This window comes from Mustelus asterias, chromosome 13 (genome assembly GCF_964213995.1).
Source record: "Mustelus asterias chromosome 13, sMusAst1.hap1.1, whole genome shotgun sequence".
Lineage (NCBI taxonomy): Eukaryota > Metazoa > Chordata > Chondrichthyes > Carcharhiniformes > Triakidae > Mustelus > Mustelus asterias.
Window position 1 is genome coordinate 45,767,921 of NC_135813.1, and position 12,855 is coordinate 45,780,775.

At 53.6% G+C, this 12,855-nt stretch overlaps 1 protein-coding gene across 1 annotated transcript; it reads right to left on the minus strand.

Moving 5' to 3' along the window:
• Positions 1–483: 483 nt before the first annotated feature.
• LOC144502579 (discoidin domain-containing receptor 2-like) lies at positions 484–12,849 on the minus strand. Its single transcript, XM_078226684.1, has 6 exons — positions 12,772–12,849; positions 9,561–9,673; positions 6,511–6,708; positions 4,979–5,213; positions 3,451–3,600; positions 484–2,690 (listed from the first exon to the last, which is right to left on the minus strand). The coding sequence occupies exons 1-6, from the start codon at positions 12,847–12,849 to the stop codon at positions 2,550–2,552; spliced, it is 915 nt and encodes a 304-aa protein (XP_078082810.1). The 3' UTR covers positions 484–2,549.
• Between the last annotated feature and the right edge of the window lie 6 nt (positions 12,850–12,855).

A 12,855-nucleotide genomic window follows, 5' to 3' on the forward strand; every position in this document is an offset into this window, starting at 1 on the left:
GGCCCTGAGATTAGGGTGACCTGTACCATCCAGATAGGGTCACTAACCTCAGACAAGGTGTTGATGAATGTTAGGCAGACATGGCCTCATTAGAATTGACAACTCCATTTGGACATATTCCTGGAGATGGCATCACTTGGCTTTGCCAGCACCATCCCCCAACCTCCTGCTCCTGGTCACCTGTCCAATTTAACATTGTTCACTTTCAGAGTGAGAAGGTGGGGCAGACTCTTCACTGGCCAACTGGATGACCCTTGACGTCAAACATTTCCTTTATATCCAACTACCACCAAACAACTGTTCAAATAATGTGCCTATAGAAAAACAATTTGTCGCTGCCGAAATGAATTTCCCCCTGGGTTACTCGCGACCCATTCCTGCAGGTTAATGTTTAATTCTTGGCTAGCCAAGCTGAGGCCTCCAATATCCCTCGGTGTATTCCTGAATGGAAAACAAAGTCATTGCTTGCACAGATTTGATGAAAATTAAATTTTATTTGATGAAAACTAAATTTGATTTGATTCAGAGATCAGCGGCAGTGAGAATTCTGTAAGAATTGTCCCCAGCAATGCCAAAAACAATGTCCCCAAACATCACTGGACCAATCTGAAGCGAATACTTCAAACTTCACGATTGGTTCCCACAGCCACTGGCTCCTCCACAGCGACTCAATGGGTCCAGATTTGCATAATGTTTCACTGAGAACTGGAAGGGATGAGAGCACACCCCAGGTCTGAGAGACTAGAGTTAAAATAGGCCCATATACAGAGAAATTCAGAGAGGATTAACATTCAGAAAGGATTAAAATTAATTTCAATGAAAAAGTGAGCCATTTCTCAGAGGCAATAAACATAAACATTCTGTTCATTCCAGTCCTATTCCCAAAGCTCCCCCTTACCCAGTATATGCCGCTCCCCAGTACATCATTCTAACTCAATCATAGTGGCTAAACTCCCCCAAAGATCCCACTCCAAGTACTCCTCTTACAGAACCCAAGACACCCCCACACTGATCGCCAACAGGTAAACCTCCAACATTGGACCCAAACACCTCTCCACTGAACCCCTTCCCTCCCCCACTGAATCCCACCCTCAATACTGAACTCCAACCAGACCCCAGCAACTCACCTCTCCATCTGTCCAACACCACTACCAACCACCCCCCCCCACCCCATGGCCACCTGGGTCCATCATTACAGCCCACTTCCTGCGCAATTTCCCCCCCCCCCCGGCATTCCTCTACAGACACCCCCCCCCCCCCCGCACTCCTGTACAGACACCTGACCCCCCCACCCCCATACAAAATACCCAGTCCCTGCATCTTTCTGCTGTGCAAACACTCCTCCCCCATACAAACCCCCCCTCAAAAAAAAACACCCCACAACCAACCCAATATCAGACACTTGGGCTCCTCCCCCCTGTAAACATCCAGCCCTACTCCCAGGCTCCATTGTATCAGTCACTCAATCCCTTCCCCTCTCCTGTATTGGACACGTGCCCCTTCCTCCTGCCTCGTATCAGACAGCTCATGATTGAATGCTCCCACCAGACCCCAGACTCAGCGTTTTCCCCATCCATATATAGGGCTGTTGGAACTTGTTGGGGACTAGGACTTAATGAAATTGTGACCTCCTATTCACCTTCCCCCTTAATAAAAATCTCTCTGTGCAGCTCCCCCCAGGTACTGGAGGAATTCTGGAGTGAGCAGGAGCCTGTGAGAACCCCTCACCTCAACCCACCAGCGCTGATAGAATGTGACATCAGTGCAGATGCAATATGCATCAAATATTTGGGCAGAGCGTTGATCAGTCAGGGAGTTAGCTCACGCAGGCAGCGCTCTGCTCCTGGAGGACTGGCTCGCTATTCATTGCAAAGCAGTCCATTGCATTCAAAGTACAAACTTTAAAAAAAAATCACAGTGACCGCAGCACAGTGACGCGCTCCTTTTGGCTGAAATCTCCTCAGAGAGTTACTGGGGTAGTGTCGACATTCTGAGGTGTAGGTAACTAGCAACAGCCAAGTCACCTATCCTCCCCTATGGGCTTCTCTGCCCAGTTGTTAGTGTTGAACTTGGTTCAGTAACTCCAGTGTGAGGAAGCAATGACAAAACAAAGAAAGCAGTGCTTGTAATCGCCATAGGGAATGATAAAGAAAAGTAGTCTTGTGTATTCAAGCTTTGGCCTTGTGCACGTCTCTGGGAATTCAAGTCTCGGCCTACTGCAGGCTCCCCCAGCCTCTCCTGTGTTCTCAGAGTATTGGAAACTGCCTCATTGTGCAGTCGCTGGCTGTGCCTGATACTGGTTCCCCACAGAGAGGACCGTTACAGCTTAGTCGACAACCTGATCGCCAGGAGCTGATGTCATTGGAGAGACGTGAGGCGTTAGTGTGCAGAAAATGTACTCATCACATGAGCAGTCACCACGGGCCAATCCTACAGCAGAGATGGCGGGAAGGCCAAGAGGCTGAGTCGTTCATTGGCGTACAGAAGCATGGCATGATGGTGGCAACCATCACATCAGCAAGACAAAGGTCCGTCCCAACGTGTAAATGCTAGGCTGCATTGGCTAACTGCTGCTGGAGAAAGTGATGGATCTGCTCAAAGCTAGGTCTGTCCTTGATGTCTCTACTCCAGCAGCTAACCATTAAATCAAAGATCCGTTTCAGACACACATTTGGCTGTGACAGATAGATCTGTGGAGAGAGGAAGAGGCAACAGAATGGTGAGAAATGCATAGTGGATCAAATTCCCCTGCTTCACAGTTCCTGACAGTGATAGCCCACTCTAAACTAGCATCAACTGCTGTATCTGACACAGTGATAGCCCACTCTAAACTAGCATCAACTGCTGTATCTGACACAGTGATAGCCCACTCTAAACTAGCATCAACTGCTGTATCTGACACAGTGATAGCCCACTCTAAACTAGCATCAACTGCTGTATCTGACACAGTGATAGCCCACTCTAAACTAGCATCAACTGCTGTATCTGACACAGTGATGGCCCACTCTAACTATCAACTTCGATCATAACTGTGAGGGGGAAATGATGCATATCTGGTGACCAATGTAGAACCGAGGGAGTGCTGCACTGTCAGCGATGCCATTTATTGGCTGAGAAGTTAAACCAAGACCCTATTTGCCTTCTCAACTGGGTGTATCAGATCCCATGGCATTCTTTCAAGAGCTAAGTAATTCTCCCCAATGTTCTGGCCAATGTCTATCCCTCAACCAACATTGCTAAATCAGATTATCTGGTCATTTCACACTGGTATTTCTGGAGCTTATTGTGTAATTAGTTACCCCACTTCCTACATTACAACATGACCACATTTCACTTTAATGGCTGGAAAGCAGTTTGGGAAGGCTCAGATAAAATCCAAGTTTTTTTTCTTTTTCCAGAGACAGGCATGTACAAGGAGGCCAGCAACCAACGCTGCCTAGTTTTCCTTACCTGCCGCCCCTGATTCCGGAAGAACTCTCCTGTATTCTCAATGATCTGTTCATCGGACTGCTGAGAGTATGGTTGTTCCTTACAGAAGGTGAACATCTCCCACATTGTCACTCCAAAAGCCCAGACATCACTGGCCGTGGTGAACTTTCCCTGCAATGACACACAGTTGGCTCAGTGTCAGCCGCACATTGTGCAAGACATCACTTCCACCTATAAACCTCTCTCCTCTTGCCACCACACATACGCTCACTCGCACGCCGCACCCGAAACCCTTCTTCACTCTGTATTTAACTATTCCAATGTTCTCCTGTCCAGCTTCTCATTATCCATGCTCCATAAAACTTCAACTCATCCAAAGCTCTGCTGTCCATATGCTACCTTGCAACAAAACCTATTCAGCTATCCTGTGCTCGCTGACCTACATTAACTCCCAGTCCGTCTACTCGTCAAACTTTCTCAAATTCTCCCATAGCCTCATCTCTTCCTACTGGTGGAGAGGGTTACAGAAGTAACTGAATAGGTTTTGTTGCAAGGTAGCATATGGACAGCAGAGCTTTGGATGAGTTGAATATCTATCTGTATTTAATATCTTTTCACCAAGGTAGGGTAGTCTAAAACTAGAGGGCATAGGTTTAAGGTGAGAGGGGAGAGATGCAAACGGGTCCAGAGGAGCAATTTTTTAACACAGTGGGTGGTGAGTGTCTGGAACAAGCTGCCAGAGGCAGTAGTAGAGGCAGGTACAATTTTGTCTTTTAAAAAGTATTTAGATAGTTGCATGGGTAAGAATGGTATAGAGGAATATGGACCAAATGCGGGCAATTGGGACTAGCTTTGGGATTTAAAAAAAATGGGGCAGCATGGACAAATTGGGCCGAAGGGCCTGTTTCCATGCTGTAAACCTCTGACTCCATGTAGACAACATCAACTGCACCGCCCTCATCTACCTTCTTGGTTACCCCTTCAAAAAACTCAATCAAGTTGTGAGACATGATTTTCCACTCACAAAGCCATGCTGACTGTTTCTAATCAGTCCTTGCATCTCTAAATGCCTATAGATCCTGTCTCTCAAAATACCTTCCAACAACTGACTCACCACAGATGTGAGGCTCACTGGCCTGTAGTTCCCAGGCTTTTCCCTGCAGCCCTTTTTAAACAAAGGCACAACATTTACCACCCTCCAATCTTCAGGCACCTCACCTGTGACTATCGATGATTTGTGCGCTCCCAGGACCAGCCTTATCTGCATCCTCCAATTTTCATTACTCCACCATTGGCAGCCTGACTGGACCCCAAGCTCTGGAATTCCCTCCCAAAAACTCCTTCCTCTCTACCTCTCTCTCCACTTCTTTCTTCTCTTTGACCAAGCTTTTGACTAATTTACTAATATTCCTGCCCTTCGCACATCAGGTTTTGTCTGAATACTCTTGACATGAACCATGGTAGGCTTTCTGATGTGATAAACACTATAGTAGTTGTTGCCAATACAGGATGGAGAGGGGGGTATGGCTGATTACAGGCTGGCACTCACCAGCAGAATACTTTCCCATGCCATCCAGCGGATGGGCAGCACGGCACGGCCCTGGATCCGGTAATAGTCACCGCTGTACAGGTTGCGGCTCATGCCGAAGTCGGCTATCTTGATGGTGCAGCGGTTTCCCACCAGGCAGTTGCGTGTTGCGAGGTCCCGGTGTACGACATTGAGCGAGGAGAGATATCTCATGCCAGAGGCGACCTGGGCCATCATGTGCAGGAGGGACCGGTAGCTGGGCAAGGGGAGAAAGGAGAGAGTGAACAGGCTGAGCCAAGGACACAAGGCCAGCCAAGCAGCACAGAACTGCCAGGGGATGGCTGAGCCTCACTCGGTCATATATCCCATCGTCCTTACGTGGCTATTACAGGATTGAATCAAGAAACACTTTACTTCCAATACAAGCTTGAGCACTAGGAAAAACTGAAAGCATCCAGAATCCCTACAGTGCAGAAAGAGGCCATTCGGCCCATCGAGCCTGCACAATCCCACCCTGGCCCTATCCTCTAACCCCATATATTTACCCTGCTAATCCCCCTGACACTGTCAATTTAGCATGGCCAATCCACCTAATCCACACATCTTTGGAGTGTGGGAGGAAACCGGAGCACCCGGAGGAAACCCATGCAGACATGGGGAGAATGTGCAAACTTCACACTGACAATGACCCAAGGCTGGAATCGAACCTGGGTCCCTGATGCTGTGAGGCAGCAGTGCTAACCACTGTGCTATCCTGGTTAATGATTTTTCTTATAACTCTCTCACAAAAAAGTCTCGATTTCTTACACAAATCTCAAAAGCAGTGGAAGGAAATTACTAGGGTCTCCAATGCACTGTCATTTTATGGGTTAAAATGTGAGTACAATCTGACATTACTGCTTCCGTGTCTATACCCGATACAGCTACAAGTAGTTGTTTATACTTGTTGCTGTGCTTTGGTACCTCCTCCCTTTCCAATCTTCATCAGAAATGAAAGGTATACCCTGGGATCCATTCAGCTACTCCCCCACACCTGGCTGATGTATCTGCAGGATTCTCTGCAGTGTTTCAATTCTTTTAATATAGTGAAATAGTTCTGTACATCTCATTAATAAACTATCCTAGACCCTGTGATAACATTGTTCAGTGCAAGGGACCAGCGACAGGTGACATTGTGTAGTTCTATTGCCTCAGGAGGACACTCCAGTGCAGGACTGAAGGGACTGAAGATAGGACATTAAATCGAGGTCTCACTTTCCCTTTGGGGTGAATCTCGTGGCTCTATTTTGAAGAGGAGCAGCTTGTCCAGGCAATATTTAAACCTCAACCAATGTCACCAAAAGGCAGATTAATTGGGCCTTGCTCAAGCTATCACGGGATCGTGCTGTACGCAGATTGTTTCTTGCATTTCCTTCATCACCTCACTTCAAATATACTGTGAAACACTTTGCTGTAGAAATACACTTCTTTTGTGTACTGCATCGTCTCTCCTACCATCACCTTCCTCCCAATGGCTGCAGTATAGTATACTGTCCCTGGTGGTTTACTCTTACCTGACACTAGGGATGTTCTTCGCCAGAGTAAAGTGGCTCTCCAGCTCCCGCTGGCTCAGGAACTGATTGAGGTCCCCATTCTCCATGTACTCGGTGACCATGCAGAGCGGGTCGTCACGGGTACAGACACCAAGAAGCCGGATAATATTCGGGTCCTTCAGCCGTGACATAATCTTCATCTCTTTGAGGAAGTTATTCCTGGAAGGGACGGACAGGGATCGGTTATAACTGGGAGCGCTTGTATCCATTCCTCTCTGATATAGCACATCATCCATCATGACATCCTCTCTGTTGCCTTCAATAGTCTGGCTGTGAGGAGGTGCCAATCATACTGACCATGCGGTGGCACAGTGTGCCACTCACAGTCATTATGTAGAATTACACAGATTATGTGGCACAGAAACAGGCCATTCAACCCAAGCAGTTCATGCCAGAGTTTATGCTGCATTTCAGCCTCCTCCATCTTTTCTCATCTAAATCTAACATTGTAACTCACTATTCCCATCTCCCTCAGTTACTTATCTAGATTCCCACAAAGACATGTACACTATTCGCTTCAACCACTCCCCGCAGGAGTGAGTCCCACATTCTCCCCACTCCTCGCAGGGAGTGAGTCCCACATTCTCCCCACTCCTCGCAGGGAGTGAGTCCGCATTCTCCCCACTCCCTGTGGGAGTGAGTCCGCATTCTCCCCACTCCCTGTGGGAGTGAGTCCGCATTCTCCCCACTCCCTGTGGGAGTGAGTCCGCATTCTCCCCACTCCCTGTGGGAGTGAGTCCGCATTCTCCCCACTCCCTGTGGGAGTGAGTCCGCATTCTCCCCACTCCCTGTGGGAGTGAGTCCGCATTCTCCCCACTCCCTGTGGGAGTGAGTCCGCATTCTCCCCACTCCCTGTGGGAGTGAGTCCGCATTCTCCCCACTCCCTGTGGGAGTGAGTCCGCATTCTCCCCACTCCCTGTGGGAGTGAGTCCGCATTCTCCCCACTCCCTGTGGGAGTGAGTCCGCATTCTCCCCACTCCCTGTGGGAGTGAGTCCGCATTCTCCCCACTCCCTGTGGGAGTGAGTCCGCGTTCTCCCCACTCCCTGTGGGAGTGAGTCCGCGTTCTCCCCACTCCCTGTGGGAGTGAGTCCGCGTTCTCCCCACTCCCTGTGGGAGTGAGTCCGCGTTCTCCCCACTCCCTGTGGGAGTGAGTCCGCATTCTCCCCACTCCCTGTGGGAGTGAGTCCGCGTTCTCCCCACTCCCTGTGAGAGTGAGTCCGCGTTCTCCCCACTCCCTGTGGGAGTGAGTCCGCGTTCTCCCCACTCCCTGTGGGAGTGAGTCCGCGTTCTCCCCACTCCCTGTGGGAGTGAGTCCGCGTTCTCCCCACTCCCTGTGGGAGTGAGTCCGCGTTCTCCCCACTCCCTGTGGGAGTGAGTCCGCGTTCTCCCCACTCCCTGTGGGAGTGAGTCCGCGTTCTCCCCACTCCCTGTGGGAGTGAGTCCGCGTTCTCCCCACTCCCTGTGGGAGTGAGTCCGCGTTCTCCCCACTCCCTGTGGGAGTGAGTCCGCGTTCTCCCCACTCCCTGTGGGAGTGAGTCCGCGTTCTCCCCACTCCCTGTGGGAGTGAGTCCGCGTTCTCCCCACTCCCTGTGGGAGTGAGTCCGCGTTCTCCCCACTCCCTGTGGGAGTGAGTCCGCGTTCTCCCCACTCCCTGTGGGAGTGAGTCCGCGTTCTCCCCACTCCCTGTGGGAGTGAGTCCGCGTTCTCCCCACTCCCTGTGGGAGTGAGTCCGCGTTCTCCCCACTCCCTGTGGGAGTGAGTCCGCGTTCTCCCCACTCCCTGTGGGAGTGAGTCCGCGTTCTCCCCACTCCCTGTGGGAGTGAGTCCGCGTTCTCCCCACTCCCTGTGGGAGTGAGTCCGCGTTCTCCCCACTCCCTGTGGGAGTGAGTCCGCGTTCTCCCCACTCCCTGTGGGAGTGAGTCCGCATTCTCCCCACTCCCTGTGGGAGTGAGTCCGCGTTCTCCCCACTCCCTGTGGGAGTGAGTCCGCATTCTCCCCACTCCCTGTGGGAGTGAGTCCGCATTCTCCCCACTCCCTGTGGGAGTGAGTCCGCATTCTCCCCACTCCCTGTGGGAGTGAGTCCGCATTCTCCCCACTCCCTGTGGGAGTGAGTCCGCATTCTCCCCACTCTCTGTGGGAGTGAGTCCGCATTCTCCCCACTCCCTGTGGGAGTGAGTCCGCATTCTCCCCACTCCCTGTGGGAGTGAGTCCGCATTCTCCCCACTCCCTGTGGGAGTGAGTCCGCATTCTCCCCACTCCCTGTGGGAGTGAGTCCGCATTCTCCCCACTCCCTGTGGGAGCGAGTCCCATTCTCCCCACTCCCTGTGGGAGCGAGTCCCATTCTCCTCACTCCCCGCGGGAGTCCAGCATTTTCCCCACTCCCTGTGGGAGTGAGTCCAGCATTTTCCCCACTCCCTGTGGGAGCGAGTCCCATTCTCCCCACTCCCTGTGGGAGCGAGTCCCATTCTCCTCACTCCCCGCGGGAGTCCAGCATTTTCCCCACTCCCTGTGGGAGTGAGTCCAGCATTTTCCCCACTCCCTGTGGGAGCGAGTCCCATTCTCCCCACTCCCCGCGGGAGTCCAGCATTTTCCCCACTCCCTGGGTAAAGAGGCTTCTTCTGAATTCCCTATTGGATTTCTTGGGGACTATCCTACATTGACGGCTTCTAGCTACGCTCTTCCCCATAAGAGGAAACATTCTCTCACTATCCATCCTATCAAAACCTCTCAGAATTTTAAACACTTCTATTAGGTCATCCCTCAGCCAGAGTAAAAAGGATCCAGCCCGTGAATCCTTTTCTGACAGTCCAGGAGAACTCCCAAAACTCAAATCTCTCCATCTGTGACCATTTCATCCTGCCCAAACTGACAGCTGTCCTCTATACGCTTGCCCCAGACTCCTGATAGGATAGGATAGGGATCAGCTGGCTGTGCAAGCTCCTGCCCCCTCTGACCTGCCGTTTACTCAGCCAATTCCAACACATTGCAGGTTGAGGGATAGGCAGCTTACCGGGCATTCGTTGTGGCGTCTGACCTCAGCATCTTCACAGCCACGAGGACTGGCCGTTGTCCTGTATTGAGGAGGAAGTCGGGTTGCAGACTCGCCGCTTCACACAAGTGGACCTGGAGAAGGAGCACAGCTTCATCACTCACTATCAGTCGACGTGATAGACACACAACATGCTTCTGGACTGACCCCTGAAACCGTCCCCCCTCCACAGACCGGACCCACCCCACCCCAGACCCCTCGCAAACCCCCCCCCCGCCCACCCTGAACTCCCCAGACCAAACTCCCCACATGCCCCCTCAGACCAAACTCCCTACACGCACTCCCCAGATCGAACCCCGCCCCCCCCAGACCAAACCCCCCTCATCGAACCCTCCCGCCCTCCCCAGGCCGAACCCCACGCCCTCCCGCCTCACGCCCCCAGCCGAACCTCCCGCCCGCCGCCAGGCCAAACCTTCCACCCTCCCCCCCCAGGCCAAACCCCCCCCAAAACCAGGCCAAACCACCCGCCCTCCTGCATGCCCCCCCACCCCAGGCCGAACCTGCTGCCCTCCCATCCCCCCCTCCCCCCAGGCCAAACCCCCCCGCCCTCCCCCCAGGCCAAACCCCCCCGCCCTCCCCAACCCACCCCCCCGCCCTCCCCAACCACCCCCCCCCCCACCCCCTCCCCCCAGGCCAAACCTCCCCGCCCTCCCCAACCCCCCCACCCCCTCCCCCAACCCCTCCAAGGGCGAACTTCCAGCCCTCCCGCTGCCCCCCGGCCGAACGCCCTGCCCCCCTCCCCCCAAAGGCTGAACCCCCCCTCCTGCTGCCCCCCCCGCCCTCCCACCCCCTCTGCGCTCCCCCACACAGGCCAAACCCCTGCCCTCCATCCCCCACTCAGGCCGAACCCCCCGCCTGCCCCCCCTCAGGCCAATCCCCCCGCCCCCACCAGGCCGAACCCCACGCCCTCCCACACCTCCCCAGGCCGAACCTCGCGCCTTCCCGGCCCCCGCCAGGCCGAACCTCCCGCCCTCCCCCGCAGGCCAAAACCCCGGCCCTCCTGCCAACCCCCCCCCCCCACCCCCAGACTGAACCACCTGCCCTCCCGCCCCCCCCCCCACCCAGGCCAAACCCCCCTCCCTCTGCCCCGACCCCCCCCCACAAGACCGAACTCCCGCCCTCCCCCCACCCCACTCAGGCCGAACCTCCCACACACCTCCCCCCACCCCCCCGAATCCCCAGGCCGGACCTCCCGCACCCCACACCCCCGAAGGCTGAACCCCCCGCCCTCCCGCACCCCCCCCCCCGGACAAACCCCCTCCCACCCTCCGGCCCCCACCAGGCCAAACCCCCCGCCCTCTGGCACCCCCCCAGGCCAAACCCCCAGCCCTCCCACCACCCCCCCCCCACCCCCAAGGCCAAACCCCCTGCCCTCCTGCACCCCTCCCAGGCCAAACCCCCCGCCCTCCCGAGGCCAAACCCCCCACCCTCCTGCACCGCCCTCCCCCCAAGGCCAACACCCTCGCCCTCCCGCCACCCCACCGGGCCAAACCCCACGCCCTCCTGCACCCCCCCACAGACCAACCCCCCCCCTCCCACAGACCAAACACCCCCCACCCCCGCAGGCCAAACCCCCCGCCCTGCCCCCCCCCACCCACCTCCCCCCGGGCCAAATCCCCCCCACTCCCCCCCACCCTGCCCTCCCCCCCCGGGCCAAATTCCTCCCCCCCCCAGGCCAATTCTCCCCCCCCCCCCCCCCCGCCCGCCCAAAGTACAACACAATACAGGCCCTTCAGCCCACAAAGTTGTGCCAAACATGTCCCTACCTTAGCGATTACTAAGCTTACCTATAACCCTCTACCTTACTAAGTTCCATGTACTTATCTAAAAGTCTCTTGAAAGACCCTATCGAATCCGCCTCCACCACCGTTGCTGGCAGCCCATTCCACGCACACACCACCCTGAGTGAAAAACTTACCCCTGTCATCTCCTCTGTACCTACTCCCCAGCACCTTAAACCTGTGTCCTCTTGTGGCAACCATTTCAGCCCTAGGAAAAAGCCTCTGACTGTCCACTCAATCAATACCTCTCAACATCTTATACACCTCTATCAGGTCACCCCTCATCCTTCGTCTCTCCGAGGAGAAAAGGCCAAGCTCACTCAACCTATCCTCATAAGGCATGCTCCCTAACCCAGGCAACATCCTTGTAAATCTCCTCTGCACCCTTTCTATGGCTTCCACATCCTTCCTGTAATGAGGCGACCAGAACTGAGCGTAGTACTCCAAGTGGGGTCTGACCAGGGTCCTATATAGCTGCAACATTATCTCACGACTCCTAAACTCAATTCCTCGATTGATGAAGACCAGGACACCATACGCCTTCTTAACCACAGCCTCAACCTGCACAGCTGCTTTGAGCGTCCTAAGAACTCGGACCCCAAGATCCTTCCGATGTTCCACGCTGCCTAGAATCCTACCATTAATATTATATTCCGCCATCCTATTTGACCTGCCAAAATGAACCACCTCACAGTTATCTGGGTTGAACTCCATCTGCCACTTCTCCGCCCAATCTTGCATCTTATCAATGTCTCGCTGCTACTTCTGACATCCCTCCACACTATCCACAATAGCTCCAACCTTTGTGTCATCAGCAAACTTACCAACCCATCCCTCCACTTCCTCATCCAGGTCATTTATAAAAATCACAAAGAGTAAGGGTCCCAGAACAGATCCCTGGGGCACTCCACTGGTGACCGACCTCCGTGCAGAATATGACCCATCTTTGCCTTCTGTGGGCAAGCCAGTTCTGGATCCACAAAGCAATGTCCCCTTGGATCCCATGCCCCCTCACTTTCTCAATAAGCCTTGCATGGGGCACCTTATCAAATGCCTTGCTGAAGTCCATATATACTACATCTACTGCTCTTCCTTCATCAATGTGTTTAGTCACATCCTCAAAAAATTCACTCAGGCTCGTAAGGCATGATCTGCCTTTGACAAAGCCATGCTGACTATTCTTAACCATATACCTCTCCAAATGTTCATAAATCCTGCCTCTCAGGATCTTCTCCATCAACTTACCAACCACTGAGGTTAGACTCACTGGTCTATAATTTCCAGGGCTATCTCTACTCCCTTTCTTGAATAAAGGAACCAGGAGCAGAATGTGAGTGCAGTTACACGATGGGTAGGAACCAGGTTTTTGGGTCATGTTAAAAACCACTCACCTCCCCAAATTGCCCCTCCCCCAGCATCTCCTTGAAGTGCAGCTGATGTCGGGAGATCTCCTCCACAGCCAGCTCCATCTTAAC

Excerpts from the sequence above, each read along its gene's own strand:
- LOC144502579 (XM_078226684.1), bottom strand. The coding sequence starts at position 12,849 with ATGGAGCTGGCTGTGGAGGAGATCTCCCGACATCAGCTGCACTTCAAG. Across the intron at positions 6,709-9,560 it reads GACGCCACAACGAATGCCCG|GAATAACTTCCTCAAAGAGA; the intron begins GTAAGCTGCCTA and ends CGTCCCTTCCAG. Across the intron at positions 2,691-3,450 it reads TCCGGAATCAGGGGCGGCAG|ATCTATCTGTCACAGCCAAA; the intron begins GTAAGGAAAACT and ends CTCTCTCCACAG.